General features: G+C 43.2%; 2 protein-coding genes across 3 annotated transcripts; one reads left to right on the forward strand and one right to left on the reverse strand.

Moving 5' to 3' along the window:
* Positions 1-8,577, forward strand: sv2 (synaptic vesicle glycoprotein 2). Of its 2 annotated transcripts, none has more exons than XM_083666181.1 (13): positions 1-228; positions 1,507-1,605; positions 1,802-1,963; positions 2,386-2,548; positions 2,937-3,058; positions 3,677-3,840; positions 4,280-4,360; positions 4,871-4,966; positions 5,343-5,431; positions 6,036-6,163; positions 6,419-6,514; positions 7,264-7,423; positions 7,862-8,577. In XM_083666181.1, the coding sequence occupies exons 1-13, from the start codon at positions 132-134 to the stop codon at positions 8,043-8,045; spliced, it is 1,641 nt and encodes a 546-aa protein (XP_083522307.1). In that variant the 5' UTR covers positions 1-131; the 3' UTR covers positions 8,046-8,577. The 2 variants fall into 2 exon arrangements, with proteins under 2 accessions (XP_083522307.1, XP_083522308.1); XM_083666182.1 differs by lacking the exon at positions 1-228 and adding an exon at positions 475-550.
* A 1,279-nt stretch (positions 8,578-9,856) lies between these two features.
* On the reverse strand, positions 9,857-20,971 carry cpeb1a (cytoplasmic polyadenylation element binding protein 1a; the record flags this gene model as incomplete). Its single annotated transcript, XM_083665695.1, has 11 exons — positions 9,857-9,967; positions 10,436-10,516; positions 10,833-10,927; positions 11,327-11,525; positions 11,880-12,016; positions 13,323-13,427; positions 14,779-14,892; positions 15,874-16,150; positions 16,731-16,957; positions 18,098-18,310; positions 20,791-20,971. 11 exons carry the CDS (start codon positions 20,969-20,971, stop codon positions 9,857-9,859), a joined length of 1,740 nt encoding a protein of 579 aa, XP_083521821.1.
* Positions 20,972-25,234: the final 4,263 nt, after the last annotated feature.

Raw genomic sequence — 25,234 nt, forward strand, 5'->3', positions numbered from 1 at the left:
TACAACGTCACCCAGTCGCGTTGTTTGTTTGTATACACAACCAGAGCATGGACAGAACACAACCTTCCTGACATGCATTTCATAGAGAATAAAGACGTCGAGGTAACTTGCTGAGACAGCTGGTTTATTCGATGTCTCGACGTGTGCAGGGAGAGGCGTCGGAAGATCCAGCACGAGAGCCACTTCTGACAAGCTACTTGGATCAATCGAGCCTCGACTCAGATGAAGGTACTGCGCTGCTTCCTGCATATTCATTCTATGTGCTCATCTTCTACCCAACCTTTAGTGCAACCATCTGAAAATCATCATGTACCAGAATGACAGTTGGTCTGTCCCCCCCTTATCTGTGTCGTTTGCGGCAAACAACATCTGCTACTTACGATACTCGTTCTGCTAACCGTATCCTTTTAAAAGTTCCTAGAACAAAAACCGAATGTCGTCATTCCGGTTTCTTGCAGCCAGTGACTGGAATGAATTGCAAAAAAAACTAAAACTGGACGAATGAAATCAGCTTTCAAGGACTCTATTATGGACATTGCCACCAATAGATGTAATTGCTTCCCATCCTAATATCTCTCTAACAAACCCTCTTTTCACGTGTCTGTTCAGTCCATGTGATGTAGCCTGTATACATAACTGTCTGTCTGTTACCTACTGCTGTCTATACATGTGTGTACGGATCTATGCTGCTGCCTTGCTATTTCTTTACTAACTTATTGTCTGTCTACTGCCGACTGTGGATATATGCACATTTCTTGCTCTATTGCTGCTTCTGTTTTTTTCCTGCCTGTTGCTAGCTTGCAGCCTGTGTCGCTACTGGATTCTGTGTTGTATTGCCTGCTGCTGTTTGTTTGCTAAATTGGCTATTTGTCATTGCTGTGTATGTGCGTCCATTGTGGGTGTGGTGGACAAGTCATATCTGTACTTTTAACTTTAACATGTTTTATTTTCAGCCCCTTTTCCCTCAAGAGGTTTTTCTGCCTCTTGCCAGGCCACCATTGTAAATAAGAATTTCTTAATAACTTGCCTGGTTAAATGAATCCAGAAATTATGCATTTCTGTAGGGTACCGGATGTAAATCCACTTCACCTACTGTAGCTCAACAACCAAAAGAGATATTTTCAAACTCAAGGTATCATATGACAGCTAACACCTCACTCTTTCTGCAGACATATTTTAATCTTAATTCGAGGCAGATATTTAACAGAGTTATGGGGAAACATGGTTACATCAAAAACGCAGGGAGATTTTAAGGTAATTCCGTTCGACCACAAGCGATCTATCTCGAGACTAGGTCACTATGTGTGTACGCTGCTTGAAGCAGCATGGGTAGATCTCTCATAGGCATTTCTACTACTCGTAACGTGCAGCATGCGACGTCAACTGTCTTAATTTTTTAATGTCTCTGGCAGTGTCGCCCCGCTCGTTTTTGCTATGACGTCATATCCCAGAGTCTACCTTTTAACTGTGTTGATTGATTGTCTGTTTTTGTTTTTATTGACTCAGGTGAAACTATTTTTGACAGAAGTGCAGAAGACAACACAAAGTATGTTGAGAGGAGTACACAAAGACAGCTGTCCTACGAGGAGGCAGTTGACGAAGCAGGTATAGTTTGATGGTATTCAGCACTGAAGTGAGTGCAGAGTCATCTGATCTATGTTTTTTGTTTTGTTTGTTTGTTTGTTTTTCTTTTAATTTTATGTAAAATAATTTTGGAAATAATAATAATAAGCATAACAGACACGCACAACTTCAGACAATCACAGACGAACATGTTTATGAGGTCCTCTCACACTCCTAGGCTTTGGGTTGTTCCATGGCCTCCTGTTGGTGGTGTGTGGATGGGCCAATGCCAGCGATGCGGTGGAGATCCTGTGTGTGTCCTTCCTATTGCCCACGGCTCGCTGTGACCTCCGGCTCAGCTCCTCCGATATGGGGCTACTGACCTCCAGCATCTTCCTGGGTAAAACTACTTTTATTTCTCCCTGTCCGCGTTTCTCTCTGTGCACCCGGTGGCAGAGGCATTTATAATAATGAGTTCATAGTAGGCCACAGAAGCTGTATTGCTGCCCTAGAAGTTCACAAGCTGTTACATTTTTTTCAGTCAATAAACACCAATATCATGTCTCTTATAACAAGGCTCTTTCTGTGATAAGGCTCTAGGTTTTCACAACAAAGTCAATACTGCCAGAAGGACTTCAGACAAACAGAACTCTTTATCTTTATTTACCCTGTTGACTCTGATTACTCCACATCACCCTTTGGGTCTCAAGGATACTCTAACATGCTGCTTACCCGGTTCCACCAGATTCACTGATATTGAAGGAGAATGGATCAGACCCAAGGCCTTTCAGTTCAGTTCTTATTTGACCTTTGCCCTCACAGGAATGATGGTGGGCGGGTACATGTGGGGTTACCTTGCCGACCAGAGGGGGCGCCAAAAGGTGCTGGTGGTGTCTCTGACTGTGAATGGGGTATTTGGGGCCCTAGCCAGTCTGGCTCCCTCGTTCTGGCTTTTTCTGCTACTGCGGTTTATCAGTGGTGTGGGGTAAGTACTTTGTTACACCCCTCTAATGAAGCCTAAAGGCCAATTTTCACACAGCCGAGTCAGTGCAAAAACAGTGCCAGAGTCTGACGCGTCTGGCAGGGGCTGAGCCACACAAAGCCGGACTAGCAATTCAGACTGGCACAACAAGCGCTGCTGGCAAAAGCTAGCATGGTAGCAAGTCGGGACTGACAAGAAAACCTGGACTGCTCTGAATTCCAGTTCGCAGCTACATTACTGCACGCCGACAGTGCAAATTGAGTCGCAAATGCGAGAATTGGCCTCATTAAAAGTTGCTTGCAGTAAGTAGAGGTGTGTTGTGCTGTATTGATGAATTGGATGACAGTGGAATGAAGTGAGACGCATTACAGTTCCCATTTGTTTTTCCCAGGGTGGGTGGCTCAATCCCAGTCATCTTCTCCTACTTTTCCGAGTTCCAACCCCGCTTGAGGAGAGGGGCAATGATAAGCGCTCTGGCCACCTTCTGGATGGCAGGAAACATTCTTGCTGCAGGTGAGCACTGTTCCCACAACAGGTTATGATTTAGAGCCGAGGTTATAGAAGAGCTGGAGTTATAGAGAGCTGGAGCTATACCAAAATACCTAATTGAACTGATTAAGCTTGCGGTGATTAGTTGATTATTAGTGAACCTGATGTGCTGGTGCTGAGTGGAACCAAAAGCTTGCACATGCTGTTGCTTTCCCGGGCAGGGAGCTCATTATTAGTCTTTAATTTATTCACATTCTTCTAATATGATACTGTACATTTCTAGTCTTTTATAATGTGTATCCATCCACACTTACTGCCACTAACCTACCTGGAATGTAATGAGTGTCTAGCAATGTTTTGTATAGGTTAGGATGTGGACTATGTATAAAACGTGTGGTAATTTCTAAATGGTGAAAGAAATATGTACATGGATACCCTAAAATAAAAGCTGTGAGTCTCTACTTTAACCTCATAGTAATTGTTTGATTTCAAATCCAAACCTTTGGAGTGTAGAGGCAAAAGAAGAAAGAAATGCTTTACTGTCCCATTGCTTATGTTTTATTCATGCGAATGCCTGTTTGACAGGTGAAATATGTCGGTAATATTACATTGCATTGTGTGTGTTTGTTTGATTGAATTCAGGCTTGGCCTGGCTGGTAATTCCTTCTACTTCGGCCCACTTTGTTCTGGGTGGGCTGGACTTCCAGAGCTGGAGGCTGTTTGTGGTGCTGTGCTCTGTCCCCAGCCTCACATCAGCTCTCATCTTCAGCTTGGCCATGCCCGAGAGCCCCAAGTTCCTCATGGAGGTTCGCTACCTTTACATGCTACCACAACAATATTGTATATCATACATCATTCTGACATTTTCATAATACAGTATATCAGACATCATTTTAAGATCACAATGGTTGAGATCCCCCCCCCTTGGAAATTGTGTGTGCTACTGAGTATAGCATATCAAACATTATACATACAAAGTTGCAAAATCCAAAAGGGTACTTTTGAAATATTAGGCTAATGTCCATGCTAATTGCTCACCTTTTGCAGAATTCGGGAAATTAATACAATTAAGAGATTACAGCACATGGTAAAGTCAGAAATTACACCAATACTTATCTTTTTACCATCAACAGATTAAACGTGATATGGACTTAGAGGAAGCCTGGATAATGCCAAACTGTCATGAATATCCCTACTTCATTCATTTCACTGTGATCTGATGTTACATTTCTCTTCCTTTGACAGGCGGGCCGGGAGAAAGAGGCTCTACACGTGTTCTGGAGGATGTATTCACTCAACCACAGAAACAGCCTCAAGTCCTTCCCGGTATGTACTGTAGTATTCACCCTCTGGGAGCCTACTCTATAGGACATTCACATCCTGGAAGGACCAGTGAGACAGACCTGTTTGACTTGACACATGAAAGCAGACTTCACTTCACTCAATTGAAGTGTGTAGCCCTGTGTTCTGTGATGATATAGCAGTGATCACTCAGCATAGCTATTGCACTGGTGTCAGATAAGGTACTGCATCTCACACGTGGCTGGGTATGGGGCTTGCTCTTCCCCTAATGCCTGTGCCCGAGAGTGTGTGTCTGTGCGTACTAAAATGGCAATAATTTAATGCTGTGACAATGCATTTTTGGGTTAATTCATAAACAATAACTGTGTGAATGTGAACCAGAAGGAACTTAATAATTAAAATATGCTTGCATACGTTACAGTGCCATAGGGGTAAGTGTGTGTGATTTAGTTTCACGTAGTAAAGAAGCTTTCAAGAGTAAACTGTGACCTTTTCACCTCACCTCAAGTCAACTCTGTAGCGTTTCCTTCACAGGCGTGCGGGCTTGTCTCTCCCGGACGAGAGAGAGCGAGAGGGGAGACTGCGAGCGGTGGTACACACACTCAGCACCTTGTCAACTTCCTCAAACAGGTAATACCATTGACACATGCCCTTGCACACACACACACACACACACCACCATCATCGGCGATGATTCGGGTCGAGCATGATTGTCTACCATAGGATCTTTTATTTGTGGGTCTTCAGGAGGCTGTAGAGGCCGACCCCCCCCCCCCCCCCTCCTCACTTGGTCATACATTCAATGGGAAACGAATGGGGAAGGAAACATGATATGCCGGTTAATGACCAAAAAGGCTAGCATGTGAAACGTTTCACTTTTAACTATCCTGCTTTGTTTTGGGTGTCTCCCTGCTGTGTCATATCGCTGAATATACCTTTTAATGCACCTGTTGAACATCTTGCAGCTCATCTATCACTTTGGATGTAATTATTGCTTACGTTGCAGGGCTTTGGACCAATAAGGCAGCTATTTATGGGGCCGCTGACCTCCAGAAGCACAGTTCTGCTCATCATATTTTACTGCATTTCATTTGGGTGAGTATCAGCATAGAATTATAAGAACACCAGAATGGACACGATCATGATCAATATGATCAGCACAGCAAAATGGTCTTGCGTGACTGAGACTCAGTACAGGATACCAGTGAATACTACTGACCATTAACACTAATCCATTGCATCAGTCTGTCCTCTGGGTTGTATCTCCAGAGAGAGAGATTTTGGCTCTGTTTCTGATTTGATTTTTCGCTTCAGTGACTTTGGTCCTCATGTTGACAGACACCAATAGCAGACTCCAAACGAAAATGCAAAGCCTAGAATCAATACTAGACATTGACAGCTCTCTTATGCCTGCACAAATGATGTGACGGAACACACCTGACTAACCAGAAACACCTGTCAAGCCAATTTTCCAATAGTTTTGGTGCCCTGAAATAGGGGGACTATGTATAAAAACAAAAAGGTTGTAATTTCTAAATGGTGAAGCCAATGTGAAAAAAACAAAACATCAAATTAAAGCTAAGAATCTCATAGTAATTGTTTGGTTTTCAAATTCCTCTTTCCAATACTTATGGAGGGCACTGTATGTGTGGCCTACCCAGTCATCCTGAACCCTAACTCCCCCTGTGTGTGTGTTTAGGTATTACGGGCTGTGGATGTGGTTCCCAGAACTCTTTGAGAGAACTGAGGTTGGAGGCTCACCTTGTGCCAATGTGTCCCGCTCACAAACGCAGGACAACCAGAGCTGCTACCCAGTCAAAACAGCAGGTGTGTATACCCAGGATGGCAAACAGGAAGATCTCTCAACAAAATGCACATCCTGGCATGACAACAGTGTAATTTATTCCCTTTTCAAATGAGGAATTTACCCTATAAAAGACTTATTGCACTCAGACTCAATTGGAAACAAAAAGAGTGAATACTTACAGTATCCTGAAGATGTTTTATAAAAGCTTATTTTTGGGATACTTAACTGATACTTTTATTGAAGATTGTGTGTTGTTTTATTGCCTCCTTTGACAGTGTACATGGAGGGCTTTGTCACTGCAGCCTCAAACTTACCAGGGAACATCTTCACCATTCTCATGATGGACATCATCGGAGGAAAGATCCTGCTTTGTAAGTCAGTGGCATGTTTCAAGGGAATACGTTAGGCAATGGAAAGAGTACATTTATGGTAGTCATTGGAATTGCCATGTATCCTTCCCTATTTTAGTCTTTTTTGTTGTTCATGGCCAGCACCTTAAATCATGCACTGCTGTACACAGGATCATATCTCTTTAGCTACCATTGTTAAATTTGTACAGGATCTGTAATTCAGCATCTTTTATCCAATATAACTTACATTTTATTATATAACAATTAAATTATATAACAATTATAATTATTGGGCTTGCTTAAGCATATCCATAATAAGACTGCATCTCTCACTTTCATCTAACTCGCTTTCTTTGATCAATTCATCCGTCCATCCATCCAACCAACCACCATAATCTCACTTTCATTCAACTACCTAGTCATCATCCTTTCATCCTATAACCCTAAAGCACCAACCGAAGTCACTACTGCTTCAGTCAGTATAACCTACAGGCTGCTTATTAACCTCTTCAACCAGTTCAAGGATTTAGGGGAACAATCTCTCTCTCTCTTATTAATCCATCCATCCATCCAAATCTTTAACTTCACCCGCTACCATAATATAACTCACCTCATCTCTAACTACCCAGCAAATCTTCTATCGTCCAAACCATCTTTAAACATCTTTAAACTACGAAAATAAAACTTTGCAAACCCAAGTTTCTTCGGGAACTCCAGTTATTATTATAATCAAACGTATTCATCCCTCATCTTGTTTGTTTGTGTCCTAGCCTGCAGTCTGCTGGTGTCCGCTGTGTGTGTGTTCCTCATCTACGCAGTGAAGACAAAAGCGCAGAGTCTAATCATGTCGTGTGTGTTTAGTGGAGTGTCCGTCGTGGCATGGAATGCCCTGGACGTGCTGGGCACGGAACTCTACCCCACCCACCTACGGTACGTGCATTGTCACCTCACAATCTGAAAGTGATGGAACGGCCATTATGCGGTTCTAGACTGACGGACATACAGGCAACAGAATCAGCCTAAAACAACAACAAAGCACATTGGTGTGAATTGGAACTGTGTGGCCTTTCCAGAAACAACCCAGAACCCCTACTCCCCAAACACGCGTTTACATCTGAAAGGATTTGATATAAGCAAGAAGGTGAAAATTCCAACTAGCCAGAGGGCAAAGTATTACCATATTGCTTACAGCTATTCAGGCCTTTTACATCTCCCCCTAGTCTTCCAAAAAGTATAGAATATATAGTTTTTTTTGTTAATTGGTTTAATCGTAGTAGTGTATGACGTTTTTCTTTAGTTTGGTGGACATTAATATACCGGAGACCTTCCACAATGTGCTTAATTAACATTTAGTTTGATCTTTTACAGGTCCTCTGCTCTTGGCTTCTTCACAGGAGTAGGGAGAATCGCTGCTATAATGGGTAATCTAGTCTTTGGTCAGTTGGTGGACATAAACTGTGCTGTACCGCTTCTCCTGGTGTCAGCACATCTGCTGATTGGAGGGATGGCCGCTATGCATCTTCCTCGTACCAGACAAGCAGCGCTCACCTGAGACCTCTTAGAAATGGAGTCCAGAAGTCAGGCAAAGCTGTCATCTGTTGCACATTTTGCAAAGCCTCAAAATATGCATCTCGGACCAGAGATTAGATAACTTGTATGTAACTGAGGGGTCAATTGTCAGTCTGTTTACTTCATGGTCCACAAATTAATAATTAATTAAATTAATAATGTTTTCTTATTTTTTTGGGCCAAGACATTGTGTCTGAGGAGGACCTCTCATGACTTAGCTACTTGAAAAATGACAATCACATGAATTCTTAAATGTTTTGCCACAAGTTTCTTCACCTTTCTAAACAAATTAGCAAGTGCCTCTATGCTGAATAGGTCTTATTTAATGCAATATCCTGTTCTGTTCATTCCATTTTCTTTGTATGTGTTTCAATACCATTGCTGGGTCGTCCAGGCTGTTTGTGCTATTAGCAAACTCCTATTACCGTCATGCCAAATGTTTACGCTAAAAGTGAAACCAAGTAAAGTATATACCATCCTCAATTGCTGGAATTTCTGAAATAAACAAGCTCTGAAACCACTGATAATGCTTCAACACCTTTATTGTGTATAATCAGAACACCCTCAACACCTATAAGTAACTGCAGCAACTTCAGCAATCCAATGAGGTAGAGACTTTCAAACTCTAAAAAGCAGCTGGGCCTAGCGCAGCACAACAAACTTGATAAAGGAAAGAGGAATTGACCATAGGTCTTCGGAACAACGTCTCAGACGACCACGGGGAATGAAAGGGAAACTGTGTTCGGCATCGATTAACATTCAAGCAAAGTTAGTTCTACATTCAACAGGAACCAAGTGACTTAGGGCAGAACTGCTTTTCTATGACGACAATGCCTGCTGAAAAACGAAAGGATGAGGGGAAGAAAAAAAAAAAAGAAGTGATTAAAAAACCACAGTCAACCCTTGTCAAGTACAAATTAAAAGTGCAACAGTTATTTGATTAAAACTATGTACAGTAGACAATCTCAAGGTCAAAATGTGTTTGTGTCATTTCCATAGATCTAATCATTGGTTGAAAGCCTGCGCCCAGCAATAGACAGCTAAAACAGCGTCCAGCAATAGACCGCTGAAACGCTGGAGCGTAAATACAGAGAGAACAAATGCTTCTTCAACCACTTCATACGAATAAAAAGGAACACAAAAATGCACATATTAACAGCCTCAGATAAATTGCTATGAGGGGGAGGGGGGGGGGATTAATCAGGACAAAATTAAAAAGCAGTCAAGTAGATTTATATTCCGTTTCCATGTTCTGACTTAAAACTGTAAAAATCGGTCAAAAAAACCTGCGTAAAAATGTCTAGGTATGCTACTGGACAACTGAATCCCAAACTCCTCACAGTTAACAAAAAGGGTGCGGTGGAGCAGTAGAAATCAATCAAAAGGCACTGTCTGGCATCTAAAGTGAAAGGCAACAGGAAATGTATGGTAGGCAAACTACAGAAACAAGATCTTAAAAATCAAGGGAAAGGGGCCTTAATGTAAATGCCTTTTTGACACCCTGCATAATAGTAGTAGTCCTCTCTCAAGGAGGGTAAATACAATAGCAAACATTGAATCCCCCCCCTCCACCTCCCATTGTGCAAAAGTGCCATTAGTGAAAACAAGTAAACAGCAGCAAAAAAAAAAGAACAAAAAAACAGTGCAGTAGGGAATTCTCTACAGTGGTTTAGCCCTCGGTCTGGCTCAGAGGGGACCACCCCGGTCGGATAGGTGGTACGACCCGCTTGGCATCTGGCTCCTGTCGGCACCCTGGAGGCCTTTGGGCAAGCTGAGCCGTGTTGTTATGGCAGCCTAAATGGATTCCAGGTTCCTCTGGTTCCTCATGAGGGGTCTGTGGCTTCGGAGAACGTCCATTGTGTGCTGCCAATGCCAGCAGGAGCGGCAGTAGTACTTGAAGCAGGCCTGAGGGACCGACCACAAGGCCAACAGAAGGAACGCTACTTTAGACCGGAGCAATTGTATCACCAAGAGATAACACTACTACCCTCTTCCTGGAGCTCAGAAACCCTTATAGCTTGAACTCCTCAATCCATTAAATCTTTTTTGGGACTGTATCTAGCTCCGATCTTCGGCTGACGGACAACTGCACTGGACCTTTACCGTTGTCATGTCAATGCTGTTCTTGACCAACTAATTTCCCCCTTCGATAATGACTTTATTAATCCCTCTCTCAATGCAAAAGGTGGCAGGAAATTAAGAGCTTTTTGCCAACATCAGTTTAGACCCCTACACCTGGAAATTAATCTCGGATTAGGAACAGAAGTTGTAAGAACAGTCTGTTGGCTTCTCTCTTGCAGCAGAGATAAGATAGTTTGCCAGTTATGGCAATTCTTTAACCTGCAGTTCACTAATAATAGAGGGTGTTCTCACCGGGTCTCTGCAGAAGAAGGGTCCTGGTTGGCGGGTACATGATTGGCACATAGAGTCCTCCAGGTAGGGATCAATCTGAACCTGAGGAAATAAAGGGGTGTAAACCTCTAACTCGGTACTGTGGTATACTTTCAGGAAACTGGGCCCTGACTGTTCCATTTTTGTATTTTGGTCAATAAGGATTAAAAGTTCAAAGTACAATTTTGGATGAATACATAATCCTTCATGGGGAGAATATGACCCATTTAAATGTTGCTTTGAAGTTTTATTTGTACAAACCAATGCATTGTTACAGGCCTGTCTTTCAAACACTTATAAAAGAGATGCATTTGAAATAAGTTTCTGGGTTCTGAGATTAGAACCATGGTAATGATGCCCAAATGGGAGACTTTCATACCTTCTTGGTAAACTTTGGGGTCTTGATTTCTATGAATGCTGCACCCACAGCTGTTAGGTAGCTCCTCTGGTTGTTGAAGGTCACTCGTCCTGACCCTGGCGAGAAGACAAACGCTTCAACATCCCGCTCATCAAATTCATACATGTAGCTAGTGCTGTAAGACTCAGTCAGCAGCATAGCTTTGAAAATCTAAAATAATATAATTATAAGTATATATAAACTTATAAGTATACAAGTAATATAACAATAAAAGGTATTGATTTGCCAGAATAACTACAGCTGTGAGAACAGACAGTGCGCATTAAACAGTTGCGGAATGTGACCAATGAGAATTGAGAGTAGTACGAGAGATCAGAGGCAGAGAGGACGGGCTACGTTAAGGGCGGGGTTCGAACCTGGGTCTCCCATGAAGAAGACCCAAGTGTCTGCCATTAGGCCAAGAGGACATCCTCATGAAGGGCTACGAGACTCCAAATGACCTCCGCTACACCTACCTATGGGGTATTTGTGCTTGTCTGTGTCGATGCCAGCATACATCACCCCTCCGAACAGGTCATTCATGATGACGGCCACAGCCTCTGCGTTGAGCATCCCGTGCAGCGCACCCACAAAGACGGTCTTGCTAGGGACCAGGTGCTGGGAGGGGCAGCGCACAAAGTTACTGTCTCCCAGCACCCAAGGGATTACCTGCACCTGGAAATACACAAACAGGACACGGGAAGGGTAGGGTTTAAGTTCAGGTTAACAGCTGGATTATGTAAAACAGGAGGTATTTATCATTTTTCTTCGTCCACATTGTAATCTTGTTAAACTTTTATTTCTGTGCCCTGTTTGCATACAGTTGGGCAGAATGCGGTGCACGTCCTATGTCCCTGCTGCATTTACACTTGTCCACGAGGCGTGTACAATACATACATGCGTCAGCTAAATGGCGCGCATATATCTTGATGCACGTTAAGGAAAGTCGTAAATGGGTTCCATGCTTTTGTTGTAACTTGAGGCTTAATAAACTGTATATTTGTATTCTAAAATAGGAGTGGCACCCACGTCCTTGCTTCGCATCCTGCGACTGGACATTTTGTAGTAATACTCAGTGTAGTCCTCCAGGCGCAGCAGGTCCTGAGAGCATGCCTGCAGCAGCCCCTGCACTGACCTCTCATTCTCAAACACCAGGTACACGTATCCTGCAGGGAGACCAGTGTTAGCATACGTGGCACATGTATACACACACACACACACACACACACAGCAGGGAAACCAGTGTTGTCTACAGTAGTACTAGAGACACACACATCAGCGAAGTACAGAAAGCTGTAAATAATGTGTTGGCTTGCAGTTATTTTCAATGATCAAGCAACCCTTTTTTTTTTTTTTTACCAACACTCCATAATGGTGCATTTCTGAGAGCTTGCAATACTCTGATAATGTCCTCTCATGTTTCTCTGTCAGTCACTTGTTGTTGCTGCGTGAACTCAATGCTTTATGTGTGTGTTAAACGGGTGGCCATAAGTTTACTCATTTACTTCAATGTGCTGATTGTGTTCCATTTCAAATGCTACCACACACATTATTGAGCTTCAGTCAGTCTACACACACACACACGCACGCACACTATAACAGAGCCACTGGAAGAGGACAGGAGAAGACAGACACCAGGAAAACCAGTTGTCTACAGTCATACTACACACACGTCAGCGAAGTAGAGAAAGTGGAAAATGTGTTGGCTTGCAGTTATTTTCAATGACCAAGCAACCGTCTTTTTTCTTTTTTTTTTTACCAACACTAATTAGAGCCACTGGAAGGGGACACACACAGAAGAATGGAGAGGCAAGTAACAAGTCGTCATCATCAAAATGTGTCAAAACAAAAAAGGAGTGCAAACATATCCAATTATAATTGGATATGGAACTATTAAAAAAGGTGAAGAGTGCACACACACACACCCTATTCAGTCGTACTGATCTGTTGTCAATGCAGCATTGGTCTCCCCTGCCAGACTCATGCGGCTCCACTTTCTCCACCAATGAGTCTGGCAAAGTCACTGTTCAATGGCGATTGAGAAGTTAAATGTGGCCGTGAAGTTGATGTTCCAAATTAAAATGACTGACACTTTGTAGCACCAATCAATCAATAGAATGGGGGTTGACGCAGAGGAGAGTTGGAGTTCCAGGGTCACCGATCCCATCGCATGAATTTATGGGGCATTGATTGTTGTTGCCCCCCCCCCCCCAAGAATTGGAACAGAGTATCAGCATATACGAACAATCTGCGGTTATAAACTAATGCGGCATCAATATCAAACCAGTCAGTTAAACTTTGAAAAAATCCACCCAAGGGAAAGGCACCACTTCCTGAATGTGGCTAAAAAAAAAAAAACACAGGAGTGAACGCATGCATTTGCTGGTGGTACCCACGCCCCGGCTCCACCTTCCCTTCAGTGCTCAAGGAGAAGAATGAGTAATTAAATGACTCCTACCGCCTAAGCATTACCTTTGGGCATATTACCTTTTGGAGGGCAGCGTGGATGCTTGCCATCCTTACCGGGCCACTCCACGTTCAGGGGGCCGTACATGCTGAACGCGCTGATCAGGCTGGCTATGGAGGGAGGAGGAAGAGAGGGAGTCAGTGATGGGACAGAAACCTGCTGCGTCTAACAGCTTCAAGTCCTCCAAGTGCTAAGTGGGATCCCTGGGACGGCCAGACTCTGATGTCACCCCATTGAAGTTGAGATTTAAACAGTTACGGTCAGGATTAAGGCCAGGGTTAAGGCACCAGGTTTACATAACAATTGCTCAAGACGTTCTCTAAAACAAAACAAAAAGTACAGACAATTGACGATAGTAAAATAAGCTTGTTTTGGACCTAGGCAGCATCACCCAATCATCGTGTCTGAACACTAACTGTCTTTTAGGAGAACCATATAATGAAGATGAAATCGAACTGCTCATTTAAAATTACTTCTACAAATGTGTTTGTCACAGTTGTCCTTTTCTTTGTCTGATGAAGATAGACGATGAAGAAAAGCCTCCCAAGTCCACTGGTTCCAGGTGAACCAAGATAATTGCCGCGGGTCCTGAACCCAAACAACTCCAGAGTTTTTTTTATTATTATTAGGACCTGACAACCTTATTTGTAAAACTGTTTTTGTTTTTTCTACTAGGACGTATAGAACTTTACTGCAGCGAACTAAAGCCAACGAGGGCTCCTAGTATTGACTGGAGTGATTGACAGCTGGTGATGAGCGAATGCTTTGACCGAGCGACTTGGCGTCAATGTCACAGCCTGAGATGCAGCAAACTGTCATATGGATGGACGTTCTGACGGATTGGTGCGTCGTAAAATGGATTGGTGGATTAGTTCTGTTTGATGGAACTTTAAACATCTTATGGAATCATCTAAATGTTTATATTTTTTCCTTATTGCTCACTTGAGATTCTGCCATAATCTGATTGGCCATGGAACACATCAAATGATTTACATCTTTTACGATTGATGTCAGACATGCCATTTTCTTTTTTTTAAAAACACATGAAACCTAACTAAATTCCCCCCCATCTGTCAAGAAAATGACGTTTAGATTCCAGAGGGTTTTAATAAACTGTATTTGTATAATGGTGCGTCACATCTGGCCTTCCAACGCATCATTTGAATTATGTTTCACGGGGACTAGCCTAAGACTAAGGATAACTATGATTTTTAAACAAATCGCTACGTAAATGGCATGTTGCAGAAGGGTACCAACACGTTTTGTACATTTCTGAAAATCTGAACTTTAACTGACCATTCCAGTGAACCAGGACTTGATTTGCTTGGTTGGCCCCAAAGAACGGGCACACTCAGTTGGAAACAGAAACGGAATTCCTGCCCTCTGTGTCCAAATGGAATTAGACCCTCAAATGTCCCCAAGGATATTATCATTACTATGATTATGATTGGCTCTTCTCACCTTCAGTCACGTCCCATGGCACACCGCCCAAGAACACTTTACATGAGTACAGGGGGTTCTTGTAGTTCCTGGGAGGCAGCTGGCCACTCCATGTGACCGTGGCATTGTTCACTGCTGCAAAGAAGAAAGAGGGGGGTGAAACAGAATCTCTGTCACTCCCCTGCTTTTTGCCATCGCGAACCAACCACTACCGTGTTTTGCTGAGGTATGTGAACAAAGAGACAAGACGAGACTATGCTGCTTTACAAAGCCAAAGTACAGCAACTACAGGACATTTTCAACTGAATAATGGAGAAGAAAGCCCTACATTTTTTAAATCGTCCAACCAAATAAATTGCTGGCAAATTACAGGAGACGTGGTCGCATACTGTCTAACTGTGTGGTTACAATCCTTATTCATATCGATCCTGAGCTGCCAGTCTCTCTCTCTCTCTCAGGTTCATAATTCTGCAGTTATCATTTGTGGGACAGTATAGCTGACCTACTTTAAATATGAAGATACCCCCAAACAATTTTTCCAATCCAATTTTCATTCGGAGCCCCACCGTCACATCATCATGATTCGTCCAAAGGGGTAATGGGCTGATAAGCATGTACTTTGCCGGAAGGTTTATGTTGCTAGGTAAATACCACATAAAACACTTGGCACTCTAGGTGGTGAGTGTTCCGGAATTCTTTGGCAGCGAGTCCAGGCCCTAAGTCCATTCATAATAGGAAAGGAATTTCCCGTCACACCACTGCAAGAATTTACATCTGCACAAAGTATTAGGTCGACGTTTCGGCTTCAAGACCTCGTATGAATTTATGCAGAGATAACGGCGTGTGGGAATCGTAATGAATGGACTAATCAATCATTGGAATACATGCATCCATCAAATGGAACAACCAACAAGCATGCATCTCTCAAGGCCTGAAGAGCACCCGTGATGGTTTGCTGTATAATATAATATACCATTTAGCTGACGCTTTTATCCAACGCGACTTACATTGCAGTATATATGGTCCCAGCGGGAATCGAACCCACAACATAAGCGTTGTTAGCGCCATGCTCTACCAACTGAGCCACAGAGGACCATATACAGTTTGCTGCGATACCTGCGGCCTGTCTGTGCAGTCGGGCCTCCCTCTCAATGCTGAAGGGCCGCTCTGCCGCCTCCGGCAGGTCCCAGTTGGGCCAGATAGCGGTCTGGGGCCAGCGCTTGGCCAGGGGTCCCCCGCTGCGGCCCGCTGGGTGAGGCTCCGGGGTCAGAGGGGAGGAGGTGGCCGAGTCTTGATCCAGACGTCGGGAGCTAATGGCCGTGCTGAGTTTGAGGGGAGTCTCCCTCTGTACGCCGGGCATCAAGAAGGGCAGAGGGGAGATCCGCAGAGATGACTGCGGAGAGGGAAACACATGCACACGCAGGACAGGAGGCAAGCATGTGGGAAGAAAGCATCAGCACCATTTAATCATTATCATGGTGTTTTGTGTGTATATCAGCCATAAACAAATTCTGGTCAAATTTGTCAATTTGGTACTTTTTTTGTGGAGAATCTACTCAACAAAACATTTGATGGTTGTAGCCCTAGGTGGATTTGATCGCACCACACAATCGCATTCAAATTGATAAATCCCAAGCTGTGAAAATGACCAAACATTCACTTCCTGAGCGTACATAAGTTGATAACTGAAGGCCAGTACAAGTCCCAAGCGAAGATTGAACAACAACCTTTACCGGCAGAATGTTTCAACCAATCCAGTGTCCTGGACCACATGATAAAGACTTGCATCACTCCTTTTTTTTTTTTTTTTTTTCCCTTAGCGGTAGCTAAAGTTATGTGAAGTCAGTAGTGGCTATTTAAATAACTGAACCATGAATTTAAGTTTCTCTTGGCCCATAGACTACTTTCAAGGGAAGGAAAATTCTAAACCAACCAACTTTGTCCCGGGGTAGGTTTAAGGTTGAAGAACTCACCAGCAGGTCACCGAGGTGATCCGATCCAGAGCTGAAGCCGCTGGTCTCAGAGTCAGCCGGACTGCTGGAGCGTGAGTCCATGAGGGTGCGGGTCTCAAAGTAGGGGTTGGCACGGCTCAGTGCAGGAAACTTGGCAAGGAGATCCGTCATCCCCAGGGGTTCTTGGGGCTGAAAACCAGGGGGTTTACCCAGTAGGGGGCCCCGGGGGCTACCCAGCAGGCCTAGGACTTTAAATGCATGGAACAAACAAATCGAGGTAAGACATAGGCCAAGAATTAAGGCTACAACACAATTCACAAGATTCTGTGCTCTGGTTGGCTAACAGCCTCTTTGTCTCGCCTCCCTCTGATGATTTCATTGGCTATTCGTGCTGTCGGTCATTTTCGCTAAACTGTAAGTTGCTAATGCTAACAGTTTCGAAATTATGGTTAAAGTACGGAATTGGTTCGGGTTAAGGTAAGGGGATTAAAATGGCTATCATGTTGTGGATGTTAATCAAGGCCTGTGTTATGGCCCAACAAATGCTCGTCACACTGCAACTTGGCATTTAGAGACAAAGTGGAACATTAATGTTAGGGCTATAGGAATCCACATTAAACCCACACAGTGAAGACACCATTCTGGCAATCTGCGTAATATTAATTTGTAAGCAACAATTTTGTCAAAGTGAACCTAAAAACACCCCTAGCAATAATAATTAAACAAACAAAATGTATGGTTTTAATAGTTTAACAGTTCCCTGGACACAAGTGAAGCACAATTCTAAACAGTCTCCACTGAAAATGTAAACTTAATCTGAATTTGTGAAACCACCTGAATAAAATAAAAGAATCGATTTTGCTACATATTCCTGCTCTGCATTCAGAGGATGCGTTATGGGCTTCAAATTAAATAACACCATGTGCTTCGAGTGAGTATGCCACTCCAGCAAAACTGATTAGTCATAGCTGAGGATTACAGACATAAGGCTGGGCTGACACCTTCTGGAAGACTCCATCTTTTCCCAGTGAAAAAGGTCTGAATCATCCTTAGATCAAGACACCACTGCTAGTACTTGCATCAGTGGCCCATCCTTATGCCAACAAAGCACTACAGCACAATCAAACCATGAGTGCATAAGCAGAACTCATGGGAGTCTGGACATTGGCCTAGGACGTTTGTGTGACATATAAATTAATTGAGTTCAGAGCCAAGCGTAATATTCCCCCGGGGGGTGGGTCTTGGGAGTTTCATACTACTCCCATTTGCATCCTAAAGTGCTTTCCTTCCTCAACATACAACCAAGCAATGAGACAAACTCAGCCCTAAAAGTTCCTCAACTACCTTTGGAAGGCTGTGCGCTCGCATGCGTGTGTGTGTGTACTCACGGGAAGGCGAGCTGGTGTGTGAAGGGGGCTCCAGGGTAGTGTCCTGGCCATTGCTCCAAGGCTGCTCCCAGCCGGCCAGGCTGAGTGACTGCAGCCCCAGGCCAAGCTGGGTGATGTCAGGCAGGCCGCTACCGAGGGGACACTCCTGTTGGTTTCTGGAGGGGGGGAAAGGGACCCGACTGCCCATCACAGTACAGTCCACGTCTGGCAGGTCTATGGAGAGAGAGAGAGAGAGAGAGAGAGAGAGAGAGAGAGAGAGGAGACACACACACACACACACACAGTGTAAGGGGAGAAATAATGAGAAAGTGAATGACAGAATGAGAGAGGGAGAAGCAAAGTGACCACGAGTGAGAAAGCAACATTTTCCCCAGCCTACAGTCTGGCACCCAAACTCCCATCCTCTCAGCCGTACCAACCTACCCCGGTGTCCGCTGAGGCTGCCGTGCCCCTGCGCCCACATCACAGCCCCGCCAAACATATGACCCGGGGTCCGCTGCCCCCGCAAGTCCCTGCGGCACACATTAGACACCCCCGCCCGCTCTAGTCTGTGTGAAGGGTTTCAACAAAGCTCCTTCTCGCTCGGCACGCCGATCCAGACAGGCAGTGACGGTGGCGGGGTGGCTAAGGGAGCGCGTGCTCTGCTGTATCGCTCAGCAGACAGAGAGTGAGTGTGAGAGTGTGTGTGTGAGAGTGTGTGAGTGTGTGTGTGTGTGTCCTGGCTTGTAGGGCTCTCGCGAGTATCCGAGCACAGCTGCGCACTGGTCTGATACAAGACGAGTGGAGCTGCTGTCTGCTTCCCACTTGCCTGCCTGAGCATGCTGCATGTCAGTGTGTGTGTGTGTGTGTGTTCTGGCTAATCTCAGGGGACAACACAACACTGATCCGAGTACAGTCATCTGCCTCAGAGCTGGACAGCTTCCAGATCCAGCCCACACACAGTTACATCCCACCAGCCTGACTCAGCAAAGTGAGGTGGATTGGGTCGAGGACGTGTGTGTGTGTGTGTGGGGGGGGGGGATATATTGTTCATTTTACATCGTCAATGTTCTAAACGTCCCTCGGATGAGACGTTAAACCGAGGTCCCGACTCGCGAGTCATTAAAGATCCCATGCCATTTATCGCAAGAGTAGGCATGTAAATGTCCTGTGTGTCCTGGCTAAATCCCTAATCTGGCCCTCGTACCATCATGGCCACATAATCATCCCCCACTCTTAATTGGCTCACATGGCCTCTCCTCTGCAACTATCCCCCAGATTGTTACTGCAAATGAGAATATGTTATCAGTCAACTTGCCTGGTAAAATAAGGATTAAATAAAATAAATAAATATTGAGCCCTGCTGTAAAAGCCCCTTGATCTGTGGCAGACCTGGACCGGACACAACTACCTCTCCGCAACACAGAAGTTAATAGTCAGGACATCAAATATCTGAAAGATTTTGAATATTCCAAGAATACTTGCGAGAAAAGTTTGTCAACCTCCAAGAAGTCTATCCACTTTAAAGGGAGTTGTGAGTCAAGTTCTGTCCCTTGTCTTGGCAGGCTTCGGTATTTGGATAGGTTACAAGACCAGCGTGAATCAGCATCAATGCATTCCCAAGCCCATTAACAGAAAGCGAAAAGGGCTGACACTGCCATATTGATGCAAACAACAAAGAATGGTCACTTAAAAAAAAAAAAGGCAACAGGTGCCAATGTCAGATTAGGAACACAAAGTTTGGTATGGACTCAGTGTGCATCTTGAAACTCAGACACAAAATAGGAAACCAAGTGGCACCTGGTGGTACTGCAGCTAGATCGGTCCAAAAAGAACAATTCTCAGAGTAGGCCTAATTCTTATGGCAGACTCAGGGGCCCAATTTGCTTCTGCTAAAGAACACTGTGCACCAATAAAACAATCTGCAAAGACTGTTTTGGTAAATTGGTGTCACCACAAAGTGCATCTGCCACAACCAACACAAACGTTTGCACCAATATAGGCAGAGCAGTAAATGGGAGTCAGGGTTTTCCCCAAGGCTGACCATCCATGAGATCAAAAGTATAGTTTTAACCATGTTTTGAAGCCATACATTTGTTTACAATTGCATTGGTTACAAACAATGGAGTAAAACAATATTATATGTGGGTTCTGATGGGGTAAGACAGTTGATCTAAGCTCACGAGGCATTTATCAGTTATATTCTTCAAGAATCAATCACTACAGATCATTCATTTAGAAGTCCACATTGCAGACTGCCCCTTTAAGCACACTCTTCAGTCCATGTGTAGCCCTATTCTCGTTCCCAGCCCAATATGCTTGGAAGGTCTGGTGGACCAACGCGTCAAACCTGGCCTTCATTTACCCAATACAAAGATCAGAAGGCCATTGGCTTTAATTCGCATTCGTCATCCTCCCACAGCACTCTCACCTTGTTGCTCACTGACTGGCTTCCGCTCATGAATATAAATCAATATTCATTGGCCTACCCTTTGTGTTGGCGGAATACGATTCCCATTGAGAATGACCCCCCACGTGTACCTTGTCATACACCTTTGTTATTCCAGGTTTATATTGGCTTTGCGCAATAGCCTCGGACGAGGTTAGGAGGCTTGATCCGTGTCCGGGAAACGTTGAGTCACCCTAAATACTGTAGACATTAAAAACAATTGGCCATGCTGTACCTTTTCTCAGATTATGTGCTTTAAAGTTACCTGACAGGAGATGGTCTCGCTTCTCCTTGGTTAGGGGTGTGGTGCATACCCCAGTGAGGTCCAGGGAGTTGCCCAACATTGAGTTAATCCGGCGGAAAACATCTGAATTGCTGCAAGCAGACAGGGTTGGAGAACCTGCATGCCAGTGGTCATGATGTCTCAGGTCTTCTTTCTGATTCATAATGTGGAACATACATGTTGTGAATGACGTATGTACTAGTTAATTCTCCAAAAGGGGTGGTGGGCCTTCTAATCTAGATAGTGAAGGTCAAAATATGTATCTTTATGCCTTGTAATTTCTTCACAACTTGTCACTGCATCTTTAGTCAAATGCTTTGAGCAGGACGGGGATCTTGCACAAATTAGAAGGGTTGAATTATATCCAATTTAAATATAAAAATATGAATACATATAACTATAGACTGGTTGATGATATTAATGCATAAAAATACACAGTCTGCATACATTCAAAAACATGTCCGGAGTGATACTAGCTTAACAGGAGCACAGTGCACATAGCTCTGCACTTAAATGCGAAGTTTCATACACGGCTAAATGCACCAAAGCTAAGAAAAGATTCGTTCGGTTTATGAAAGAAAGAGGGAGGTATGTATATTTAAATGGCTTGTCCATTTAGCTACACAGTAAATGGCTACTTACCACTGAAAACGCCATATTATTAGCACAAAAACCCACAGGGTTGCTTGGAATATCAACTGTCAGTTTCGGAAGGCTACTGGAACACTACTCTGAGGACTCCCAAATCAGGCGTCATGATTGGAAAAATGTGCGTCAATTTATCGTTGGGCAGCAGGGTAATTAATTTAAAGTGGCACCTCTGAAGTTATTTGAAGTCCTGACCTTCAGAGCCATCCACTAATTAATAGGTAGATATACAATTTCGCATTTTCAGTCAATTCCAGACATATGAGACTACTTCGAGACCACCCTAGCACGCGGAGTAGTACAATCACGCTGTCTACTCATGCCCTGGTCGTCAGGTCCCAGACAATGACGTCACGTAATTGGATACAATGTAAATCCTCCTGAGTATGCTGGCTGTCATTTGTGTCATTGAGCCGACTGTACATCGGATTGTTCTTCCGTATTGTTCTTCTTACAGTAAATAAAAGGGAACAAAAACAACATGCATAATTTTGTTTGTATTTATGTTGTCATGTTGCATTTTATTGTCACAGGACACGGAATGAATTAGAAATTTAACCCAATTCAAAGACAGAAATGTCCACACAGAAACAATCTAATCAACATGGCACCGCTGATCTTTTCTATTTTATTGATATCTTAATTTGTATAATAAATAAAGCTGTAATACACCACATTATTTCACAACCACACAGAAGATATGGTAGACCATAATCATGACATCAGAAAGAGGAAGCCAATGTGCATCGGAATAACAGCAATAGTAACCTTTTAAAAGATTGCTCCAGCAAATTGACATTTTGAGAGATAAAGGTCATACCTTTTTGTGTTATACATAGCGTTGTGGTTTAGGGTTATGGGAGGAATATTCCATTTCATGAAGTATGGTATGAGTTTAGATATAGCATCCTCGAAATATCCACCTCTCACCATCTCTCTAATATGCAGTTTGAAACTTCATCTAAAAAGTATGTGTTACATTCTTTTACAGTATCATGACTTCATTTAACAGTGAGATAAGTTCACAAGCTTAAAAGATTTACCGGGGGAAATTATACAACAATGGTACTATATACGGACAAACAAAGAATGGAAACTTAGTAAATCATGTTTCAAAGTAAATCAAACCGAAGTAAATCAAACCAAAGCAACAGCTTTCATTGTACCACCTTTCATCTCTCTTTGCTAACAGAGGCATTGATGCTTGAAGCACTAAGACAAACTCCTTTGGTGAGACAAAACACAATTACATCCCCCCCCCCCCAAAAAAAAAAAAAAACTCCCCTCAACAGTGAATGAATAAGTCAACTACAAAAATAAGTCCCAGGGCTTGTCTCATTTTGGTAGCGGATAAAGTTAAAGATGGTTTGGATGGATGGATGGATGGATGGATGGATGGATGGATGGATGGATGGATGGATGGATGGATGGATGGATGGATGGATGGATGGATGGATGGATAGATGGGTGGATGGATGGATGGATGGATGGATGAATGAATGGATGGATAGATGAAAGAGAGCATGGACAGATGAGAGGTACAGTATAAATAGATCAATCAAATTAAGAGGTTATGGTGATGGTCGGAGGGTAGCATGTAGGCAGGTTGGGGGATAGATGGATGGATGGATGGATGGATGGATGGATGGATAGGTAGATAGATACTATAGATAGATAGATAGACAGACAGACAGATTGACAGATATATGGATAAAAGATGGGATGGATGAGGGAGGGAGGGATAGATAGATAGATAGATAGATAGATAGATAGATAGATAGATAGATAGGAAGAAAAGATGATGGCTGGGTAGATGAAAGACTGAGATAGTAGGATGGACGTATGGATAAAAGATGGTCAGAGGGTAGGATATAGGATATAGGATATAGGATGTAGGATATAGGATATAGGATATAGGCAGATAGATGAGATAAGGTTGGAGGATAGGGGGGATAATTCCATGGAGTGGGTAGAGAGTTGGCTGGCTGAGTGGTTAAGAGTGGTGGTTGGTTGGTTGGTACAAACAGCAGGACAATTCCATTCCGTTGTACGCAAGGACCCCCTCCAAATATCCCCTTCACCAAGTCAACAACAAAACATCCCTTCAGTACGAAGGGTATCCCACAATTCATTGCAATTCATTCAACACAGCCAAACAGCCTTAGTGGTCACTGATTTATACCTGTCTTTTGACGTACCCAGACAGGTATGAAACAGCGACCCCTAAGGGTTGTTTTCTGAACCAAGCCCACTAATTAATAACTTAATAAATAATTACACATTTATCTCTCTGAGATAACAAATACAGTATGCAGGTAGGCGTGGCAGTACAATCAAATAGAAACCAATTTTAATTTTGTTGTACTGCAGGCAAACGAAGATAACGTACTATTTATGATATCTGACCTGAAAATATGCACACAAAAAAAAGATATGCAAAACATTTATGGAAAGGCATGAGAATGAGGACAACCGCTGAGAATAGAACAGTTTCAAATAGAAAAAAATATCAAGTCACCTTGAAGTCACACACACACACACACACACACACACACACACACACCACCATCATCATCACCACCATCATCATCACCACCATCATCATCATCATCATCATCATCATCACCACCACCATCATCATCATCATCATCATTATCATCATCATCATCACCACCACCATCATCATCATCATCACCACCACCATCATCATCATCACCACCACCATCATCATCATCATCATCATCATCATCATCACCACCATCATCATCATCATCATCATCATCATCATCATCATCATCCTTTAGTCCCAGTCAGTGATCTATTATATGAGTATGACAGTTACCGTACTTCGCCAAAAGCCATAACTGCTCTAGAGTTGCTTGTGAAGTAATAAGTATACCAGATGTAAAGGTTGGGAGTAAAGAAGAGCTAACTAGTTATTCAAAAGGAAAACAAATATTGAACATTCAGCAGACAAAAGCTGAAAGGAAATATTGAGGAGTGACCACTTTTTCCTTAATGATGTATACCCTGTTACGGTGCTTACAGTAGATGGTGTTCAGTGTTTTAACACATTACCACTTAACGTTTACAAAAAGGCATCAGTTGTTAGTCTCACACAAATGTGAGTCAGTGTTTGTCTACATGCTACATTCTCACTCAGCTGAAACACCATGGTCCTAATTAAGCATAGCGAGAGTAAAGGTCTGGTCTTTCCTTCAGCTAATACTGTTCATCACAAAGAAAGGGACTAGAAATGATGCGAGCCATGCTACTGCATAGAACTGAAATTATTTTCTTTCTTTCAAAGCTGATCTATCCCCCCAAAAATAAATAAATAAATAAATTAAAAAAACAACACAAGCCATTCTCTAGATATGGCTAAACATCAAACCTGTACAGCACTCAAGGGGTAATAACTCACAAATGTACTTGTAAGATTAAAGATTAAGACTAAAGGATCAAGATGACACTTAAATGCCTGATTATCATTACAAATCTTGCACAGCAATGCCATCCTGTAATTCGCTATGACGATTTGTAAGGACACTGTTACTTCCCCAAGGCAATCTCTTAAAGTGGGGCTCTAAGAGGAAACACATCTGACATTTCTTTCTAGATAAATGCACAATCTATAAGTCTTGGAGAATCCTCGTTGGTTGAAACCGGCATCACACACAGTACAGATCAATAATTGAGTGACGGAGAGGGAGAACTCTGAGGTGTGGGTGGGTGGGTGGATCAAGAAAGGATCAATGTGTGGTTCTGTGTGAGAGCT

The sequence above is a fragment of the Argentina silus genome, assembly GCF_951799395.1.
Source record: "Argentina silus genome assembly, chromosome: 3".
Taxonomy (NCBI): domain Eukaryota; kingdom Metazoa; phylum Chordata; class Actinopteri; order Argentiniformes; family Argentinidae; genus Argentina; species Argentina silus.